This window comes from Mercurialis annua, linkage group LG6 (genome assembly GCF_937616625.2).
Source record: "Mercurialis annua linkage group LG6, ddMerAnnu1.2, whole genome shotgun sequence".
Taxonomy (NCBI): Eukaryota; Viridiplantae; Streptophyta; class Magnoliopsida; order Malpighiales; family Euphorbiaceae; genus Mercurialis; species Mercurialis annua.
The window spans coordinates 6578900-6602944 of record NC_065575.1 but is presented as its reverse complement, the minus strand read 5'-3'; the positions used below and the strand labels follow the sequence as shown (position 1 = coordinate 6602944).

The window sequence follows — 24045 nt, the reverse complement described above, 5'->3', positions numbered from 1 at the left end:
AGATTAACTGTTCTTAAAGGAGGAGTTGCTGCCCAGCCTGAGAAGGGAAAGTTTAAAAAAAAATATTGTTAAAAACAGAAAATATGGAGGGTAATTTAATATATAAAATTTAATCATTAGTCCTATTCGTGTAGCTTTTGGTTCGTGCGATTAAGCGTAAGTTTGACGGTTAAACAACTATAATTTATAGCGGTTTAAGTCAATATTAAAAATATTCTAAGGAAAGAATTCAAGATATGAAAAATGTTTAAAAGATACATTTTTAAAGTTTATTTAATATTAATCTATGAATAATTTTTAAAAGGTATTTAAGTTGGATATGAAAAGTGAATTGAGGTTAGATGTTTAAAATTAATAAATAGAAGTTTAAGTTACGACTAAATCGTATCGTTTAAATAAAATTAGTTTGTTAAGAAGTCGTTTACGAGTTTGATATAAGTTGAATACTAACATATTGTTAGCTATTCAAAGTGTCGAGATAAAGTTTAGAAGGTCTTGATCATTTAAAGTTTTTGCCGATAAGCCAAACTTTGACGATTAATAGTACCAAGTTCTTAGAAGCTTATAAACTTCTACTTAATAAAATGTTTGGACTTAGGATTGTATAAATTTGGGGTTAGTAGTTGAACTAAAGTTCAACTAGAATTTTAAGAATTATTATTAGACTTTAAAAGGTTTTATCGAGTTAGTTTTACGTTGAGGTTAGAAGTGACAGATATACAGTAAGTTAAGTTCGTGTTTTATCTCGAGTCTAGAAATCTATTGGGTTAGACTCTTACTTGAGTTAATTTACGTTATATCTAGATCCGGCAAGGAATGCAACTAACGGGCAAGGAGCACCTTAAGCTAGGTGGCGATTAATTGATTGAAGTTTTTAGAGTAGCAAGCAGTGAGTTTATTTGTGTATTATTTAAAAATGCATTTTTTTATACGCAACTGTTTTATACGTTTTGCATGGCATTATTTATGAATGCATACTTTGCTTTGAAATGCATATCATCATTTATAAAACGCATAGCTTTGATTGAAGTACATACATCATTGTTTGAAAACCAATATAGAGCCAATGAAACCAGCAATATATGCTAACAAAACATAATGTACAAACAATATCGTATAAGATGTAAAGCCATAAAGAATCTACCTTAATATCGACTGGTGCTAATTTAACTCGGTTGAACTATCTCGGGACTGTATCAAGAAATTATTAATGCTAGTTAACTCGGTTGAATTATCTCGGGACTGCATTAATCGAGATACGAGGTTAACTCGGTCAAAATATCTTGGGACCCGTATCTCCCTAGTTAACTCGGTCGAACTATCCGGGACTTGGGACTAATAACTAAACTTTGATCGTAAAAGTAAGAAGTATGATCGTAATCGTAATCGAAGAACGCCGTAAAATAACATAATGAATCAGAAACAAAATGAACATAAGGTTTCATCCGGTTATGTAAGTGGATGCATACAAATGAACGTTTTAATGCATTGTTTTGAATGTTTTTATTAATACTCATTTGTAAACCTATGAACTCACTCAGTGTTAATTGACCCCCAGCAGTGTTTTGTTTCACGGGTATAGTATTGGATGTGACAGACTTCTATCCTTATTCCAAAAGTCTGTGAGTACAGAAAGAAGGAGTCGATCAGTAGTGCTGCAGTAGTCAAGTCCTATAATATATGTATAGTCCGTCAAACAGTTTTAAATATTTTTGTTTATACTCTGATATGTATAAAGGTTTTAAACTGCGCTTTTAAACCGTTTGAATTTATGTGAGAAACAGAGCATTGTTTGATATGAGATATCGCTTTGTAAAATCCTGATTTCTAAGGATCGTTTTGTATCGATTTTAAATAGACGTTTGTATACATCAAGATTTGAAAGGCTTTTACAAAAACGTTTTTGTATATGATTATGTGTTTGTTTTATCGATTTAATCGCGAAAAAATTATAGTGTTTTTTAGGTTTGCTACGGATTTTGGAGCCACCGCTCCCATTCCCTAGCGCTGGTCTCGACCCTCGATTTTGGGTCATGACAACCAAATTTGACAATTTCAGGGTAAAAGTGATCATATTTTGCTAATTTGAACGTTTTTGATACTTTATGCCAAATTAAGTGGGTAAAGTGATACTTCGTTCAATTAAACACACTCACATTAAATTCTCTCTATTTTTTAAGGTAAAAATTTCTGATGAAAAGATGCTTAATAATGCTACATAGCATTTTTTAACCCAAGTTTAATTTCGTTTTACCACTTTTCTGGTAAAGTAATAGTTGTTGTATCGGAAAAGTGGTAAAAAGAAATTAAACTTAGCAAAATAATTTTTTATTTTCACAATATTAACTATTTTACCAAACATATTTTTAAAAAAGATTCTGACATTTTAATCGTTAATTTTACGAATTGAACTACATTATTCAATCCTCAATTTAAACTTATTTTTAGGCACATAATCTTCACTTTTAAACTAAAATAAAAAATTAAGTTTAGCAAATAATCATTCATGCGCAAAAAAATTTTCTTTAGAAAAAAAGTTGAAAATTAAAATATAATTATTTTAATTAATAAAATTAATATACCAGAATCAAATAATTTATAAAAAATATTTTTTATAAAATGATCGTAATTAAAATATAACATAAATTTTTTTTGTCATCATATTAAATTTATAATTAAAAATTTATAAAATTTATAATGATTGGGGAGAGACAATCTCTCCCCAATCATTGGACTGATTAGGGAGAGAATCTCTCCGCAATCACTTGTCTAAAGCACCTACAATGATGAATTGCAGGCTGCTTTAGATAATTAAGTTAATCAGCTGGATTAAACCAGTCCGCAATGGCTTATTGCGGGCTGATGGATCCGCACAAAAACATAGTTTTTATGGTATAGGGTATAAAATAAAAATAGTGAGTTGACGGAAACATTTTTTTATCAAAAATCTTATAATGATTGTGTGTTATATTTACAACAAGTTAGTGTATATGCGCAATAGGAATTTTTTTTAATTTTTTTTAATTATTAGAATTAATATACAATGTGTACGAATGTCATGATGTAAATAATTGAGCAAATTACTATGACACTCCTACAATGTGTACGAATGTCATGATGTAAATAATTGAGCAAATTACTATGACACTCCTCATATTTGATATAATTCACAGTTTAGTCTTTTTTATTTGAAAATTGAACTATATATCCCTCACTATTATTTTTGTCAACGATTTACTCCTTCCGTCTATTTTGAATGTTAGTCAACGAAACTATTTGGTCTCCCACTTTTATTTTTCTGAACGATTACTCCTCACTTTTGTTTTTGTCAACGATTTCGTCCCTCAGTTTTGATAATTAATTTACCCATAAGTACTTTAACTTCGTTGACTAACACTAAAAATGGATGGAGGGATTAAAATGTTGACGAAAGTAAAAATAAAGAGTCACATAGTTTAGTTTTTAAATATGAGAGACTAAAGTGTGAATTATATTAAATGTTATGGGCTTCATAGTAATCTGTTCTAAATAATTTTGCGTAATTTACTCGCACAAAGTGGAAATCTATTTTATAGATAGTTTAAAATACTGAAAAAAGGAATAGGTTTCTAGAAACTGGTTCACATGCTAACCTAATATATTGTCTTGTATCTACCAGACAACAGCCCGTAGGTGGATTCCTTACTCCACTCAACACGTGAGAGGTTTTCCGTTTTCAGATATTTTATGCACTCACAAACAAAACTTTAAGCATACAATTTTTTCATATACAGAATGATTTTATATAGCTTTATAAATATTATTTTTGAAAATAGTTTATGACAGTTTGATTTATTCATTTTAAAATTTATGATAAATTATTATTTATTTCCATTTTAAAATTAATTTTTTAAATTTAATTTATAAATGATAATTAATTTTTTAATTTTTTAAATGATTAATTAGTCTTTGAGTTTAATTTAGAGAATTTTGTGAGTTTAAATAAAAATAATGTGTCCGAAAATAGGTTATAAAAAATATTGGATTTATGGTCTCCAAATCAGGTAGTTCCTCTTAACTCTGAGAAGGTCAAGATCAGGTATGCAAAGAGATGGTTTCTTAGTCTTGTTGTGGAAACATAAACTACCTTATTTGGCTTTTGCATGGAGGTCGTATCTCTATCAGGGTGTTATTGGTTCATCATCGGATCCTTCTTGAGGAGCAGATTTTCTGCAGTTTTTGCGCAGAAATTGAATCTGGAAATCATATAATCATGTACTAACCTATTGCTTGGAGGTTTGGACGGATTTTCTTTGCAAAATTGGAGTCACAACTTGGACAATTCCGAGCGATGTCTCGAGCTTTTACTTTCAATGGACGGATTTGGCAAATTCAGATTATAAAAAAAATTGGACAACTATATATTTTGCCAGTATATAAAAGATTTGGAATGTTAGAAATAAGATGATTTTTCGCAACGAGACAACGAATTATAAGGATTTGATTTTTCGTTGTATCAATAAGAGCGTGATTCATTATAAATATCACAACCCTTTTTTTGTTTATGATGGTAACAGTGTATTCCGATGCCTAGATCTCTTTTCGAGATACTAGTGTTTTTTCTTTTGGCCCATCACATTTTGAAAGTGTTAATATAATTACCATTTAACAAAAAAATATATTAGTAAACTGTGAAAAAAAATATAGCTAGGCTTTTAAAATTATTACTAATATATTTATATGTATTTAATACGAGTCTTTATAAAACCAGTTATTATTTTAATTTATACCCAGACATGAATTAAATTTATTTTGAAACCTATTAAGCCTTAATATCGATTAGAATTCTTTTTTGATCTGCATACAAATTTATCTACACCTAAAAATATTTGATAATAACATATTTAAATTGATTGAATAAACTTAAAAATAATTAAATATATATCCACCAATAGTAGATAATAAAAAAAGAAACAAAAAACACAAGGTGACCTTATCTGCCTTTTAGTTCTAAAATGGGGACCTTCAAAATCTCAAAGCAAGCAATAGTGACTTCCTGACTAACTCACTCACTGCCAACAAAAACACTTGAGTTTCTAGAACGCCTCACACGTGCCAACTCTTTTATTCTTTTTAACCATTGATTGAATCAAAGTCACTTTCTTTACAGCAAAGCTCTGATTTGATGCTTCAAGTTTTCTGTAGTAGTTTTTCAGCCCTTGGATTTGGAATTGAACTAAATCTAGGGGCTTAGCCCAATGGTACTTGAAAACAAAGGAAGTTTTGGAATTTGTTACCATTTTTGTTGTGATTCTTTCTAGAAGCTATGGCACGTGTGAAATATTAAAGGAGGTAATTTGTGGGAAGTGTGAAATATTAAAGCAGAATGCACCACCAATTTTGTTTAACTTTTGTGATGTGTTTCAACTTTCAATCACCCCAAACAAAGGTGTTTAGTGGATCATTTCGGCTCTTGAGTAGTATTTATTCTAGACTTAGAGCAAAAAATTTAAAATTCTCCTACGTATATCATTAATTTTAAAAAAAAATTACAATCTAATTCTTGACTAGCACCAAAGATAGATAAAAAAATTAAATTATTGACGGAAATAAAAATAATAAATCATATCATTTGATTTTCAAACAAGTAAAATGAATATGTGCATATACCATAAATACATTATAAAAATAATATAATACATTATAAATACAGCATAAAACACCAACAAAAATAAAAACATACACCAGAAAACATATTTTAAAAATAAAAAAGATAATTTAGAAAATAAAAAAGTGCGGTGTGTAATTATTTAAAAAAAAAATAGACACCATTGTAATTAAGTATTTTAGAAAATACCTTGAAAAATTTTCCCTTTAAAGATTTGATATATTTCAAAATAAAAATCACTAGAATCATAAACTTTATTTTAGAGGGTTAATCCAATAAAATACCAAACGTTTGTGGATTTTGTCAGTTATAAAAAAACCTTTCAAAATCGGATAGTTCAGTCCATTTTGGAATATTTGAAACATTTTCTAGTCATTCATGAACCAAATTAAAAAATTGATTATTTGTGAATAGGCTAAACTAGTAGAGTTTGATTGATTTCGTTAGAAAATTTTTCAAATATCTCATATCATTTAATATCGGTTAGTTTAACCCATTGATAAATGACAGATTTTTCGGTTTGAATCAGAAATGGGTAGAAAAGGTTTCAAATAGCCCAAAATGAGCTAAACTAGCCGATTTTGAAAGGTTTAATTATAACTGATAAAACCCGCAAATGTTTGATATTTTTATTGGAATTAACCATATTTTAAACATAATCATATAAACTTAGTTTTTATAGATGCAAGACTAGTAAAATTATAAAAATATTCTATTAAAAAATAAATTTTGGAATTATTATATACTTTTTTATTTAATTAACAAAAATAGATGAAAATCAATAGCTTATCGAAATTCTCATCCAATCATATCAATACTTTTAAAAAAAGAAAAATTAATTTTTTTACTATTATTGAAAGAAAACTAATTGTTATTATAGTAATAAAATTATAACAATGATTAAAAGAGGAAGACTAATGTTTATAAAACAAATTTTAAGTTTCACTATTAGTTTTCTTAAACTAAAATTAAATCTAATTATATAAATTGAACTAAAAGTATATATATTAAATTCAAAGTTATTCAGTATTATAGAAATGTAAATTTTTTTTATAATAAATAAATAAAACTCAACAAATATAGTTAAAAATTATAATATTGTTACTCGTAAATGTTTTTATAATTTTAAATTAATTTTTAGAACATATTATTAATAATGTATTATGTATCAAAATAATACTTCATTTTATTAAAAATTAAATTTAAAATGATTATAAATTTTGAAAATCTTCAAAACAATACTACTGATATTTCATCATCGTATTAGAAGATCATCTCACCTTCTGGTCCACATTCCATTTTCCTTAATCGTCGATGCTTATTCTATTTTGATTTGAACAGGTCGGATTTCCAAAACGATCATAATACGGTCGTCCATCTAATATCGAATCAATCGGTAGATCTCATACCATAGAAAAAGAAATAGCATATCTATAAAATACAGAGTATATTCCCATACCTTTAATTTTGTTTAGATGCTGCTCGAATGGCTTTACGCTATAGGTTGTGTTAACCATGCTTTTTTGACCAAAAAAATAATTTTTTTTCATGACGATTGTGGTGACTATAAAGGGCGGGCAGTAAGCTCTTTATCAACAACAGGGGAATTGATCTCCTTTCTCAACTTTTTGTTTGTATTGTTGACGAAGTCATTGTTACTAAGGACCGGAACGAACAGAATTCTCTAGAGGCTCAAAAAGGAACATACCAAGCGAAGAGCCGCTTTGTTATCTATCCTACTATAATACTAAAGGGCGGCAGACAAAGCTGTAAGAAAATAGTGTAGTTTTTCTGTTCTCATGAAAAAATGAGGGGTACTATCCATCTGTCAATAAAGCCAATTTTAGTAAAGATTTGCTCATGAATGAGAGTGGCAGAAGATGGTTTTGCCTATGAGTCAGCGATCAAGCAAAAAAGGACTTGCTGGCCTTTTTAGAGCAGAGCATCCTTGCTCGTAGCTTCCCATATGCATATACATATACATATGTATATATATATATATATATATGTATATGTATATGTATATGCATATAAATATAACATACATATATGAACATATAAGGAGTGAAATAAAGAAAAAGCTAGTCTTGAGGGAATAAAGAGCTATCCTTGGATAGTTTTGTGCCTAGTGCAATTGATTGTGCTTCCTTTATAGATTAAATTATCAATTAATTGAATAGTTAACATATATATTTTAATTTTGGATACCGTAAATTGGATTTTCGGTCCGGATTTAAGGATCTCCAAAAATCATGTAAAACCGATGAGAAATGGGTATTTTTTTTATCATCAAAAAAGAAAAGTTCTTGAGGGAAATATTGAACTAATAATTTTAATAAAATGCTCCACGGTTATATTATTTGAAGGCCTAATATTTTAAAAAAATTCCGACCTTTCACCCCCTTTTCAATCCTACCCTGACGTTACAACCTATTTTGCATTTTTTTCATTTCAATTGTACCATGAAGCATTAAATTGATTTTTTTTATTAGACAAAAGTTTTAAAAAAACTCTCTAAATTGACCATTTTTACATTAGATTAACTTTTTATATTAAATTAATAATTTTTAAAGAATTTTTTTTTATGCTTTAGGGTAGAATTGAAATGAAAAAATGCAAATTAGAATAAAATTGACAAATTTTCAATATTAGAGTATAATTAAAAAGGGGACGAAAGGTCGGAATTTTTAAGGCATTAAGCCTTATTTTGAAATACTATAAGTCAGCTAACAATAAATTAAATAAATTACACAAAAACATAAAATAATCTTAAGAAAAAATCCCTATTCATTAGTACAAACGGTACAACATCTCAAGAATGCTTCTAGAAGCTTTATTTAATAATATTAAAAAAAGACTAACCGACTACAGTACATTAATATTTTATTCCAGTCCAGCAATCACATGTCACAGCCCCTGAATTTGTTTCTTTATTTTGTCCAAACACACAACAAACCACAGTTTTTCTATTTTATTTTCCTCGTCAATTTATATAATTCCTTTTTCCAAAAAAAAAAATTAAAAATAAAATATTTATTATTTGATGCCATTTTTTTTCTTTGACTCTATATAACCCTTCTGTTTTCTTCTCTCCCCAATTCACTCTTCCCAAACTTTCTCTATTCCCATTTTACCCCTAACTTCATTCTTCCAAATTTCCAATTCCAAATGTTCACTTCTTCTCCTCCGTTAACCCTAACTCTACCACTCTCCGCCACCGTTAAACCACTTCTCACATCACTAAAACCGTCTCTTCCAGCCACCGCACGCTCTCGCCGGAGATTAACAATCACCGCCGCCTCAGTTTCGACATTCCTGGAGCCGCCTCTTCCAATTGGCAAAACAATGAGTTTATACGAGATGCTTAGAGTCAACAAAACGGCGTCACAAATGGAAATAAAGACGGCGTATAGAAGCTTAGCGAAGCTTTACCATCCCGACGCGATCGTCCATTACGATGAAGAGGTTCGATCGGACGGTCACGATTTTATGGAAATTCATAATGCTTATGAGACGCTGTCTGATCCGGCGGCCAGAGCGCTTTATGATTTGTCTCTTGAAGCGTCGGCGTTGAGGAGACGGAGATTTACGGACGGGTATTACCCGACCCGGAGATGGGAAACGGATCAGTGCTGGTAGATTTTTCAATTTTGGACTTGTCATTTAGGGTTTGTGTTTTCTATTTTGGAAATTAGAATTAACGTGTAAACATGTTAATGTGGCAATGTGTAGAGAATTTTAGTGTATATTCTTCACCTTAACAAAGAAATTAAAAAAGTATATATTTATAAATGAATTTTGTTTTTGAATTTTGGCTTACTTTGAAAATTTTATTTTTATTTTTGTTAAGAGTATCAATTTGTTGTATAGATCGAATTTTTATGAAAGGAAATCGAATTTTCATTTTAGGTTTATTATATAAGTATAAATTTTTAAACTATTCTATTTAAATGTCTAAATTTTTGTATCTTCTTTTCTATTTCTAAAAGGTTTATCAAATTTGTGTTTTTAGTAATTTTATGATCACCGGACAACTAACAATCCCAAGCATAATTTTATATTTGCTTTTAAATTCGATGATATAGATTGACGATTTAATTCATAGGTAATTTGCTGATATTATTGATATGATATATAAATTTAAATAAAATACGAGTTATTTGTGATTGAAAAACAGTTAAAAGAACTTATTTTTAATATACTTTAAAAATGTTGAAATATTAATATAAATAAATAAAAATTCAAATATTAAAACAAACAAAAAATTAAAAAAGTAGACACCATAATATAATTTTTTTCTAAATAATTCTACAATTGGTAGGTCGGAGTAAAATCTGAACCATATTACTAACTTAAATCAAAGTTTTTATTGGTTGATTAAAATAGTAAAAAGAAATTGATTTGAATATAAATGGTTAACCCATATAATTTTTAATTTTTTTATAATCTTTATTGTTCTTAGACCGGACTGACGAATTAAATTTCAAAAATTATATTATTTTTTGATATGTATATAAATAATAAAAACATATTTTTATAGATTTTTAATATTATTGTTTAATTTTTGTCTATTAGAATCGAACTAAATCAAATTAAAATTTTATAAATCTAGTTTGATTTTTTTTTATTGTATCTAGTTTGATTTTAATTTATTTTTAAGTATAATTTAATTTTCATTTATTTTTATTGCAAATAAATGAAATCAAACCGAACCACCTCAATCCACCGATAGTACATATTCTAACATTATTTTTTATTTTATTAATTTTTTTATCAAAATATTTTATTAATTATTCAATAGGTAATCTTTTGTTTTTATTCCTATTTGTTCTGAAAATTGCACATGTCCAGCTAAATCCATTTGAAGATTCTTGTACTACATATTTTTATATTATTTGATTTTTATATTTTATTTTTACTATACTATTATGAGTCCCCAAATTTATCAAACTTTTTTATTAATTTTTATAAGGTTAAAGAAAAACGAATTTAAGAGTTGGGATGCACTTGAGAATCTTTTCTTAATTTATGTATGTGCCCATGAAACTGAGTGGATACATGAACCTTTTTTCCTTTCAAAACAAGGCGTAATAACTTTTTTTTTTGAGGGTCAAAGAAGAATTTTATTCCAATAAATCAGAAGCAATTACAGATGAAAGGAATTCAGGGCAGTTCAAAAACCACTCCTGATGACCTGAAGTGAACCTAGCATTATGCGCCATAACATGCGCAGCTCGGTTAGCAGATCGCCTAACAAAACAAAACTTTAAATTATGAAATTGCTTCGCCATATCAGCACAATCACAGACAACAACATCTGAATCCTCTCTATCTGGGTTCCTAATACCCAGCACCACATCCATGGCATCTGACTCCACAATTAGTTTAGACCAGCCTTTCAACCAAGATAACACCTCTCGAATGCCAATAGCCTCTGCTGTTCTAGGAGAAAATGTCCCTTGAATAACCATCTTCTTCGCCTGCACAACAGCTCCAAAGTGATCTCGAACAACACAGCCAATGCCTATGTCATCCCCAAATAACGCTGCATCCACATTACACTTGACCCACCCCACCTCCGGAGGCCGCCATCTACACATACCGTCGCCTTTCTCAACTGAGCCTACATGACCATCGATCCTGCTAGACCGAGCTATTCTCCATGCAGCCAACTGCTGCTCAGCTGCACTAATAACGTCATCAGGGATACCAGATTTCTGAGCCCAGACCTTGTTATTCCGATTACACCAGATATGCCAACAGATAATAGCCGAGAGAGCAGCTTCATCAGGGCGAAGATCAACCAACCAGTACCTACACCAATCCACGACTGACGAAAACTGGGAATTAGCAACCTGCAGCTTAGAAAGCCTCCAACAGTCCGCCGCGAAGGAACAGTAACACAACAAATATATATAAAGTATACTAAATACTGTAAATAGTACCAATTAAAATATAAAATATGCTATTAAAATACAAATAAAACATATATAAAATATAACAAATATATATAAAATATACACACGATATATCAAATATTGTAAGCAGAAATAATTGAATCCAAATGGTGTTATTAAGATTTATATAAAATATACATAAACCATAATGGATATCTTAAAGGTTATATTTGTTTTAGTTTATTTATTTGTTGATAATAAAAAAATCTAATAAGTTAATCATTTATTAAGAAATCTATTTATAAAAACTATATTACATGATCGGTTTAGATATACTTTAGATAAAAAAAAATTGTCAAAGTACTTTTGATAATTAAATGAACAAAACTTGAAATTTAAATTGAAAAATCTAATTCTAAACATATGATACTTTTTCAACTTCCATTGAATAAAATTACGAATGATAACTTATAAATTTGAATACCCAATTAAATAAAATTAAACTTAGAAGGCTTAATTACAAAAATAAAAATCCAAAAACACATAAATCCGATCAGCCATTATTAATAAGAGTTAATTGTTAAAAATTATCTGAAATTAGATCAAATTAATTAATCCTAGAACTCTTCTTATTAAAGTCTATTAGTTATATATAAAATCATATTTAATTTATAGTTACTTCTATTTTTAATTTTTTAATTTAAATCAATATTTTTAATAATAATAGTCTTTAGAATTATTATTATCAAAAAAAAACATAAGAGGGGACTTAATTAATCTAACCTAATCTCATGTTATGCAATGCAAGCAAACGGACTTTAAGTCGGCACAAATGAGATAGGAGGGGTATTTTGATTTTTGTATATTATATACACTACTATGAACCGTGTAAAATTACAAGAAGAAAAAAAATGAGATAAGAAGATATTCATAAAAAAGAAGAAATCAGAGAGAAAAATTCATAATTCATTCCATATTAAGCATATTATTTACAAAGAAGAGCTGTTCCATTTATAATGTTGCAATTCACCTAAATCCAGCTAATGCAAATAACATAATTGTTAACAGCCTAACGTAATAGGAAATATGAACAGCAACACGTGAGGTACTTGTGCTCATATTTTATGTATAACAAATAGGATTAATGTTATAAAAATTCACCAACTTTATACGTTTTTTTATTTTAATCGCACAGTTTAAATTTTCTCATTTTCATGCACGAACTACCACTTTTTCTCAAATTCATGCACGATGCTGAGGTGTCACGACTCCATTGATGTAATTTGTTGAGGTGGAGGTCATTTTACACCAATGAATGAGTGTCATCTCAGCACTGTGCATTCATTTGGGAAAAAGTAATAGTTCGTGTATGAAAATGAGAAAATTTAAACTGCGAGATTAAAATGAGGAAATGTCTAAAATTCGTGATTTCTTTTGACATTAATCCTAACAAATAACATAGTAATATAGTATAGTGAGATTTTGATTTGCAGTGGTTCAGTTTACGGCCGTACAGATTGCAATGTATCAGACAGCTAACCATAAAATTTGGAAGTTCCAACCTAAATGCAACAAATTCTTTTTATTTTTATTTTTTATTAGAGGCTAAAATTCTATGAAATGAAGTAGGAACAGTACTCATACGACTCGTCAATAATAACTAGTAAGACATCCTACACAAAAATTATAATACTGCAAAACATTCATCTATAAATATTTTTTCAGCCGCTAAATAAACCACTCAATTACAATTACATAAAATCTAATTTCCAAAAAGATGGAAAATAAACATCACCCTAGACTATCGAGCATCTATATCATTAATAGGGGAAGCTCTTACCTAGACCCGGTCTATGAAAAATTCATGAACCTATCCAATGAGGTGTTAGAGAAATAAGAAAAAAGAGAAAATAATAGGAAGAAAGAGAAAATTGTGTTAGATTTTCTAACACCTCATTGGGTAGGTGCATGGAAAATTCATGAACCGGGACTAGATAAGAATTTTCCCATCAATAGAAGGAAATGTTAGTGCATTTCTCCTTTAAGAATTAAATACCAATAGTATGTCAAAAACAACTTTTCATCAAATATACTATAAAATAGTTGTACTACATCATTCATGCAATATTCTACCAATAAAACAATTTTCATATTGAAATATTTAATTATAAACAAAATAAACAATAATCGCAAGTTGACTTTTTATAAATAGGCTTAATGCCTTAAAAAAACCCGACCTTTTATCCTCTTTTCAATCCGACCCTGACGTTGAAAATTTATCAATTGTAACCCATTTTGTATTTTTTTTCATTTCAATTGTACCCTGAAGCATAAAATTGACCTTTATTTATTTGACAAAAGTTTAAAAGAATTCTTCAAAAATGATCAATTTAATAGAAAAAGTTAATCTAATGCAAAAAGATCAATTTAGAAAACTTTTACCAAATAAAAAAATGTCAATTTTATACTTTAGGGTATAATTGAAATGAAAAAATATAAAATAGGGTAAAATCGACTGATATGCAATATCAGGGTAGGATTAAAAAGGGGATGAAAGGTCAGAATCTTTTAAGACATTAGACCTTATAAATATGACTTGGTACTACATTGCATGAAATAAAACTCTTTTCATGGACGTTTAGTAAAATGAAAATCATATATTGTAAGAAATTCAAATGAAAATCATAAATTGCACGGAAAAAATTCAATTTATCAAAGGGGTTTAAAGTCTGAAGCACATGAACTAAAGTACTATTACCTCCAGAAACTAAGCTCTTTCCTTCATAATCTCTAAAGTTTATTCTACAATAACAACGTAAAATGATAAAAGTCCTTTCATATAAACCAACAAAGATTTTGTACAGACTTCCTACTACCTCTAAGCCTCGTTCTATATTTTGCACAATAGTTATAAAACAAGAATCATTTACATGTCAACAGCATAGAATTGATCACGTGAATGAGAACACGGAGCATTGATAGGTCCGCACCGGCAATGGAAGGCGAGCTCCGATGATGATGTAGTATCTGATATACTTGCTCAAAGATAGGCCTAATATGCATTACGATCATTTGGTCAGCTGGGTTTATGGCAGCCGCCACATCTGTCATCCACGCAAGCTTTCGAGACATATCCTTATTTATATCACAGGCCAACTGTTGTAGTAGAGAGAGCAATACGCCTTGGCTTAATGGGAGTGGAGCCATCGCTAACATGCCCCGCAAATCAACCTAGCAAAACCACAGAGGAAAAAGTTACATCACTAGTGATTTAGTGATAGCTTCAAAACTAGGGTAAATTTGATTGGTTATTATCAAAACCAAAACAACCCAATTACATTTCATGTCTATGGTGCATTATTGATTCTTGAAAATCTTATTTATAAAATCATGAAGAATCCAAATAAAAGATGATACTTGATAGTTTGATGAACAAAATTACCTTCATTACCCAGATATACAAAAAAACAAAAAACAAAAAAAAATTCCAGCTAAAATCAATTCATCTGATCACATTTAAAATAAAAAACACAAGGGGTGTCAGGCATGATGTAAACCAAACCTGAGAACATAACCAGGATACAATTGACACTTCACTTCTTTGTAGGGCAATCGTGAAAGCCTCGTCATATTTGCGTTCAGATATCAATCTTGACAGCTCTTTCGTTGGATCCAAATGCGGTTCAACCTGTAGAAATTGATTAACAAAACGTCAAAAGTACAGAATTACAGGATAGCTAATCACAATGGACAGATATGAATCTATGGTTATAGCTAGTTTCTAATCAACAAACCTTTCCATGGAGTCCAGCTAAAGGTCCATTGCTAAGTTGCGTAACCAGCGGATTTGCAGCACTTGAGTTGGCGCCAGCAGCCACAAGAGCTAACAGCTTCCTTTGACTTTCAGCGAATTCCCCACTCAAGGTTTGGGTCAACGAGGATGCTGAATTGATGGTTTCCTGCACATAACAAACCAGTAGCATAAATTATACAAAAGCAAGCATATAAAAAAATTATAGCAAAACTCAAGAACAAGTGACACATCGAACTGTTATAATATGTTTGATGAGCAAGTCCTTTCATCAGTCAACACACCAAGCGTCCAGTATTCAAATGACATTTAGGGTTAAGCCTCTAAAGAGTTCATCATGAAAAGATCCAAGCAGCCATATGACCATAAAACAAAATCATGCGCTCTTTGCGTGGTCCTTCAATTAATTATTCATCCCAATAATAACCAGAAGATCTCATAAAGAAGCTCCAAACTCAGCAGTTTGACATCTTTTTCAGAGCATCATATTAAGATTGAAGTAATATTTCGGCAACATGAGTTTGAATTCATCAACAAATGGGCGTCACTTATTCAGCACCCATATGACAACGTGCGATTTCTCAAGTTATGCAAAAAGGTAGAACTGAACGATGAAATTCTAATTTTAATCACCAAACTACAGGAAGAGTCAGTTCTCCTTCTAATATACATAACATGGAACAAGAATACGCACCCTTAAAGTTAGGGCCAATGGAGAATGTGCAGATTCAAAATGCTGCTGAGCTGCAGTTGTATGTTCAACCATCCCTTTCCTAAAAGTGACATCTACTTGTTCAAACATAGCTTTACACGATATTTCAAAGGCAGGGATAACTGAAGCTTCCAAACCAGCCTTCAAGGCATCCTGCATAAGAGCAAAAATGCTTAATATCAATTCAAATGGACATTTCTATATTCCTCTGTAACAAAATAAATAACAGTAAACCGTTCGACATTTTGATTAAATAGTACAAGTCCCATGTAGAGGTAAAAATGATATTAGTTCTGCATCTTATTCAATGAGATTTTAACACCAAGCATAATCCCTCTAAAGCAGGGACAAGTACGAAAGCTATCTAAAGTGTCCTGTCATTTACAAAAAGCTTGCACAAGCGGTATGTCCTTTAGTTTTAACCTGAAATCTAAGAAATTTATCATTGCAACTATATAATGGCCCTTAGATATCTATATCAAACCAACTACTGTCTACGTGAATTACACCAAGCAGAAATCATGTATACCTGGAGAGCCTGCTTTCCAGAAGTTTGAAATTGTGCTTGAATTTGCCTAGCTACGGTTGTTTCAAGTTTTGAATTAACTGATTTCTCTAGCTGATTTGCTGCCTTATCACCTACTCCTCTCTGCAGTGCAATAAGTTAGTTGCAAACCAATGAATCGCAAAGTCGCAAAACAAAAGCACAGTTCCAATTTTCTAACCTGGAACGACTCAGCAATAGCTGAAGATATTGTTTTCTCAAGGACTGGAGAAACTGTACGAGCTAAAGCTGGTCCAACTGAGGCTAATTCTTTCTTCAGTGCTTTCTCTAACATGGCTGTCGAGTCCTTACTGGCAAAGTTGGCAATCAGACTTGATATTTGCTGTGTGCGATCCCTCGATAACTTATCAATCTTTGCATTTTCTTCTTGAAAACGAGCCCAGAGTGCGTCAGTATTTGCCTTGATAGCTTTTTCAATGCTCCGCCCTAGTGATGCCTCCAGTCTTTTACATTCTTTTGAAACAGGGACAGCAACCATATTTGACATCTGCTTCTGCATTTCTTTTTGTGAGGCCACTAACTGCAAAATAGACAAATAGCAATATCAAAATTGACACATTGGTTAAGCGTGCACTATGTGATACCTTACCGGTAGGATATAAATTTAGAAACCGAATTGTATGGGACAATAGGACATTATCATTTCAATTTTGTTATGTTAGGCAAACAAATATTGAACTTGTACTACGCTCTGTATCTAGGTTTAACTCTATTTCTGCTTATGTTAATGAAAATTTTGTCTTCATTTTCCAAAAAAAAAAGGAGAAGAAAAAATAATGGATGATGGTAAAATGAAAAGAGAACATAGGCCTCAAAATCATAAGACCTACCCGTAATTCTACCAAACAAAATACATGTATCAGTGTACAAGTCAAATACCATCAAACTATGTGTAAAGCATTTTAAAAAAAGTTGCACTGAATAATCTTACACAGCATAGAAGAGCACAATTAAAATGCAAATATGTTAGGCACTTATACGTCCAAAATCTAAAAATTACCTGACTAAGCATCTCGTGCATTGCAAGTATTTGTGGAATAGGAGCTTCTGAATTCCCAGCTTGTTCATTAGTAGAGTCCGTTGAATTAAAAGTACTGGGCGATGGAGAAAATGTGCCTGATGCTTGAGGAGTTTTACCCTTCTTATTCTTTGTCTTTGTACTTGGTGTCGATTGCTGAACTATTGTGGGCGTGGTCGACTCAGAAATTTTCTCCAATACATCTTTTGCGGAGTCCGGGACTTCATCCTCACTAACATGAGAAGGTTTGGCAAAATAATCTGCCTTGTCAACAACGTCAACTCGCTGAGATTCCTCAACAGTATAAGTTTCTGCTGAGATGTCAGTACACACCCTGGCCATCTCAATAGCAAGATCTGAAGCCTGGGAGCAAAAGAATTTCGCCTTATTTTCTGGAAGACGAATTTTAGGCTCTCCTCTAAAGCCAAATTCAGAGTTCTGAGCAGATTTTGTATCACCAACTACTTTAACATCCATCTCTCCATTACTAGCATCACTACTGTCAACTGAATCTTGCATATTTGCTTCCTCGGTTTTTTCCTCATTATTAGATGAAACACCCATTAGAATTTCAGAAGGAGTTATCAGATGAGGTGGATTTTTAAACATTACAGGTGGATTAAGGACACTACAATTATCATCTTGTGGATCTTCCTTCTCATCATTCTTTGAGTCACTACCCAAAGAAGGAACATCAGAGACAGTCGAATGAATGGTGTCCATATACTGGTCAACTGTATAATTATTAACTGGCTGATTTAAACCTTGTTCAGCAGACGGAGGGCTTGACTCAAGCCTTGATGCAACAGTAACCTCCGCAAATCCCCTATTTGTATTGGGAAGAGGCGATGATGGCACACAAGTTATGTCAGCGTCACTAGTTGAAGGGGTTAAGGCAGGAAGTTTGGAGTCAAGATTTGAAGAAGGAATATCTTGTGAAGTGGCTGCATCAACTGAAACACAGCTTAGAGGAACACCAGAGAAATTACTACCATGCGAATCCACAGCAGAAACTCCTTCAACATTTAAAATGTTAGAGTCTGACTTCTCTAGACCAACATTGTCCAATAGTGGTGGCAAGCACTGGCATAACTCTAAAGTATACTGCTGAATAGCGTGTGTCTGAACACAATAAATCTGAGCCTGGCCACGTATAACGTCACTGGTCCCTGTTAAACTCAAGATAGGCATGGTGACAGTGAACTCCGACAAGTAATCCATATGAGTTGATGCTGGGTTTGGCCCATAATCTAGGTGCACAGCATATATTGCATTTCTCTTTGCATTTGCAAGTAAGAGGAGACCAACTTGGGACAAAGCTACAACTTGATTGAAGAACGCCTCCTCTACTTGAGGTTGAGCTGAACTCTTCAGCTCAAGAGTTTGCGTGCACTTCAATGAGTCAGCATGACCTGGTAACAGCCAACCATCCTCTTTGTCTGAGACCCAAATCTTTATCTCTTGATTATGGGGCCCCTGTTCAAATATTTTACAAGATTAATGACACAAACATAGAGAAGCCAATCTTGAAAACTGAATCAAAATTTCTACTCTCCAATCTCCATATAGACCAGTTTAAGCTAAATTCTGCACAACTTCACAAAAAAGCAGCCAACAAACTAGAAAGTGTTCAATAATCTTGATAAGTTCAAGAAGATAACACAATTGGCTAGCACAAACATGAGTTAAAGACTTAGACCAGCAAAATGGTATTAGTAACATGTACCGCTGTGATAAGAACCATGTGATCTGGACGGGTATTAGCAGTCAAGAAAGTAGCTGAGTAAACAGGCTGGCCATCATGTGGTCTGAGTACCAGAACCGGCGATTCCTTCGACTCCTCCCAAAACTTAATCTGGTTGTCATCAAGTCAAATCAACATAAACAAAAATAAGTTATAAGATTGAATAATTAAACAAAATCAAAATCAAACAAGTAATCACGCACATACAAATGGATATAATCACATATGGGAAAACCAATTATAAAATTTATACTTGAATGAAGTCAATACATATACATATTAAACTTGGATTGGTAAAGATCTACAACAAATATAAAAGTGTATTCGAGGGGGAAAAACTTCCATTTACGGACAAAAATATCCTCTACATATTTTATCCAAGTTGATATTACTAATTGTGACATATAAGAATATTTGTGTTTAACAAATAGAAAAATGACATTCTTAATCCATAAAGAAAACATATTAAAAATAATTATCGCAGTAGTTATCATTATGTATTAAATTTCTAATTCTAAAAGAAATTGTGCAACAACTATTATTATGTGTTAAATTCCTAATTCTAATAGGAATTGCACATGTATATCACTATATATAAAAGAATATGACGAGTTTCATTAATATTAAATAATTATATTATAATATTTGTGTTAAGGCTTTGATATTTTTTATATTTATTGGTTATTTACTATGAAGAATAATATAAATTTTTTTCAATCATATTATCATTTTTTAATAACAACAATATCAAAAATTAAATCTATTGCTTAATTCTAACTTTTAACATTTCCAATAAAAGAAATTAAAATTTTATAAAATAATTCAACAAAACAAATAAAAATATACAAGTCTAATAAAATTTAAATAATAATATATTATTAAAAAAATATAAAATTATAATATTAAATAACGGGTCATATAAATATCGTTAACGTGCGTAGCACGTGGCCAAAAAAACTGGTATGGATAAATGTGCAGAACAGAAAAAAAGAAAACATTCTAAGAATCTCTAGGCCATTTCTCCACCCCAACCACGCAAAAAGAACAATGTGATAAAGGCAGGCTAAGGCAACTAGGATAACAGAAAGATTGCCCTCAAACTCGAGCCCTTATTATTAACATCTACAAAATTAAGGATCAAAATCATAGCAGACCTAACAAGACTAAGGTTTATATTATTTGGAAAGGAACACATTAGCTATCTATTATGATATCCCAACTATTTTTATATAGCCTTGCAAAAGGCTTTTAGAGAACAAGAATATGAAATTTACCAACATGTTAGATGACGATATTACTATTATGATAAATTGATAATACAATCATGCAAGGATCCCTTGCCAGGTATGAAAACTTTTGAACTTTAGAGAAGATTTACACAGCTAAAATGCAAAATCACCAATAGAATATTATAGACAAAGGAAAGGCATATGAAGGGGAGAGATCATAACAACCTCGTCACCAATTGGAGTTTCCCCAGTCAAAATGCTGTGAGAATACATTAACGTGAATACATTTTGTACTTACAAATCAATCAAAATTTCAAGTGCACTATTTCTTTATGGTTAATATCTCTAAATGTTTTCACCCATATCATTTATAACCTGACCTAGTTCAACCTTTTCAAGGGGAGTTCCACAAGCCAGCAAGAAAATCTAATATAAGTTTCAACACTTTCACCATATGCATGAAACGCGCATGCCTCAGATGAACTACTTCGAAAGAAATATTGGTAAAGAAGGACAGAATAATTGAGAAAGTAAAAGAACTCCAGGCAAAGGACAAGGATAAAAACAAACCGTGCCATCCATAGAAGCAGAGACCAAACGGCTAGTCATCCACTGGCACATTGACAAATCAGTCACTTCCCCATCATGTTTGCCAATCAGTTGGATACCTTCGATCACTTTGTCAACAGGACAGATTAGAGGTGTCTCCGGCGAATATACTCCAACTTTTCCAACTTTGTTGATATCAATTCTGAAAACACGTTTTCCAACTCCAACTACCAAAATTTCCTATTTTACATGTAAAGGAAATATGTGATAAGCAATAGCAGAGGCAGCAACCTAACCAACAAAGGAGTAATAGAAAGTCCATGCAAAAAATGGTAAAAGTATGCAGTTTCTGGGAGGGTGAGAAAAATGAGTTTCGTACCGGTTTGTAGGCATGCCAGCAAACCCTGGGATTTTTAATTTCCTCCTCTCCTGCTATTTGAATGGAAATCACAGTCTTTCCGGTTATCTGGGGCTTATCTTCCTCATCTGGTCCTTCAGAAATTTTCCAGACATTAATCCGTCCATCTACCCCAGCACTGCATAAAATCATGTCACCATAACCAGAATCAAAGCAGACCAAGAAAATTAAGGAATGCAGAGAGCAAGATACCTGGCCAAGAGATGAACATCCTCAGCAAAGAAAGCCATATCAGTGACCCTCTGCAAGAAAAAGGACACCTTAGATGAGCAGAAGACCAAAAACATACTTGCCTACACGAAACTCTCCTTTTAAATCCTTTAACTAATCTGTTAAGTAAACTAAAAATAAGATATATCCCATTAATATCTCCAAATGGCCTGAATCATGGATTCCATGGATAGGAATATTTTATGGCAATCATACTGCATTTGCAATAATAATTTTGTCAGCTGAAAAAATACATCGTGCATTACTTCACAAAAGAACTGTACATTCCAAGAAAACAAAATCATGTATTTTTGCAGAGCCTAGCATAGAATGTTAGGATTTTAAACTGAACACAAGAGAATACAACTAGTGTCGAAGTTAACTGCACCCATCCTAAGGATAAGATGTAAGTGTTACAATCCACTCTTCTCCCAGAAAACCCTTGATCCACAACTGCACTCCAGCATACTCCAAAATCATCCATCATCGTAGTTTACTTAGAAAAAAGTCTCTTCAACTAGTGTGGAATCAAAACTTAAGAGGTAAAATTACTCTCTAGTGTGCCTACCAACTTACATAATTATTATTAGCACTCGAAAACCATAAACCATCGACTTATGCACACAATGCCGTAACAGCCGAAATCTAGTTTCATTGACGTGAGACACAGACATTACTGTATGCAAACTACTACAGAATAAAATAAGAAGCAACACAAATAAATACACTATAATTAAACAATTCGAACAATAATTAAAAAAACAAATACAGAAATGAACCTGCGAGTTGGAGCGAAATAAAGACCGCAAGGCGGTATTGATATTAAGAACCCTAATATTACCCTGCTTTAATCCATAACAAATATAACTCTTATTTACAGCAATTTGCCTTCCTAAACACAACTGAGGATCAGAACTGTATTTAGTAATAGGTGTAACCTCAAGCTGAGGCTGCACCTCACCTTGTAACCTAACATCCACGTCATAACTCACTACTCCACCCTCAGTACTGTTAATCCTTCTTCCACGTGGCATTTTACTACTCGCCATCCTAATGGGCCCCATCACCCCAGCTCCTTCCGGCGGAGGTTCTTGAATTGGCTGCGGCGAAGTGGATTGTATTGGCGGCTGAGGCGGCCGGAGAAGCGCCATGATTTCGGCTCCGCTCCGGTCGTTGTTGCGAGGAGGGTTTTGTAATTGTTGGGGCGGTTGTTGTTGTTGTTGGGGTTGAAGAGGGGGTGTAGGGTAGGATAGAGAGCGGTGGGGCTGCGGCGGCGAGTGGGAATAGGGAGGAGGCGCGTGAGGAGAGAACTGTTGAGGGAATTGGAAAGGGAAAGGGTTGGTTACTGTAGGAGGGGGGTAAGAGGAAGTGATTGGAGATGGAGGTGTGAAATTAGGGTTTTGCTGCGGCGGTGGCGGCGACGGTGATTGTGGAGTGGGGAGCGGCGGAGAATTTGTAGGCATGAAGAAATTGTGCATGTCGAATTGATTTGGGGTTGCCATATTTGTGTAGGTTGGATTTGAGAGATGGAAGTGGAATCGAAGTTAATTTCAGTGGTTCTATTATTAGAACTGTTCAGAGATCTGAATTGTGAAATGGAGATTGAATGAACACTACACTGCTAGTATAATACTACCACCACTGCAACTGTTCAGAGATCGATGCTCATAATAATAATAATAATAATAATAATAATAAAGCCTAATTACTTAAAAAAATCTCACCTTGTAATTTTTTTCGTTTATACTCCGATTTAGGAAAAAAATTATTTGTACCCTTTTTTTGATTTTTCGTTTTCAACTGTACCCAAAATTTAATTTTTTGACAATTTAATTAATTAAAAGATGCAAATATATACTTTTTTTTTCTATTGGTAAATATACAAACAAATCCTTAAACTTTAAAACTATTCAAATTAATCGTTTTAAAAAAATTTATTTAAAAAATTTCCAAATTGTACTCTTTTGAATTACAAATCCGCTATCAAAATCCGATAATATTTTTTATAAAAAATACGAATAATTTTTTAAAAATAAAATTGGAGAAGCTCCTCCTCCATGTGAAGGAGGAGCAAATCTGCTCCTCCTTCACATAGAGGAGGAGCAGGTCGCTGCTCCTCCTTCACATGGAGGAGGAGAGGTCGCTGCTAGGAGGAGCGCTCTGCTCCTTTTTCATGACGTTGCTCCTCCTCCATGGAGGAGGAGCAGGTCGCTACTCCTCCATGAAGGAGGAGCAACGGGCTACG

At 31.9% G+C, this 24045-nt stretch overlaps 3 protein-coding genes across 3 annotated transcripts; 1 reads left to right on the top strand and 2 right to left on the bottom strand.

The window, feature by feature from the left end:
* Nucleotides 1-8730: 8730 nt before the first annotated feature.
* LOC126686068 (chaperone protein dnaJ 11, chloroplastic) lies at nucleotides 8731-9456 on the top strand. Its single transcript, XM_050380089.1, has one exon. It carries the CDS (start codon nucleotides 8816-8818, stop codon nucleotides 9284-9286), a length of 471 nt encoding a protein of 156 aa, XP_050236046.1. The 5' UTR covers nucleotides 8731-8815; the 3' UTR covers nucleotides 9287-9456.
* A 1314-nt stretch (nucleotides 9457-10770) lies between these two features.
* Nucleotides 10771-12663, bottom strand: LOC126687490 (uncharacterized). The gene is made up of 2 exons (XM_050382051.1): nucleotides 12575-12663; nucleotides 10771-11461 (listed from the first exon to the last, which is right to left on the bottom strand). The coding sequence occupies exons 1-2, from the start codon at nucleotides 12661-12663 to the stop codon at nucleotides 10771-10773; spliced, it is 780 nt and encodes a 259-aa protein (XP_050238008.1).
* Nucleotides 12664-14298: 1635 nt separating this feature from the next.
* LOC126686208 (enhancer of mRNA-decapping protein 4) lies at nucleotides 14299-23454 on the bottom strand. Its single transcript, XM_050380252.1, has 12 exons — nucleotides 22580-23454; nucleotides 21783-21832; nucleotides 21552-21708; nucleotides 21194-21412; nucleotides 19377-19505; nucleotides 17633-19126; nucleotides 16793-17152; nucleotides 16597-16716; nucleotides 16050-16220; nucleotides 15339-15503; nucleotides 15107-15232; nucleotides 14299-14775 (listed from the first exon to the last, which is right to left on the bottom strand). Exons 1-12 carry the CDS (start codon nucleotides 23300-23302, stop codon nucleotides 14467-14469), a joined length of 4023 nt encoding a protein of 1340 aa, XP_050236209.1. The 5' UTR covers nucleotides 23303-23454; the 3' UTR covers nucleotides 14299-14466.
* Between the last annotated feature and the right edge of the window lie 591 nt (nucleotides 23455-24045).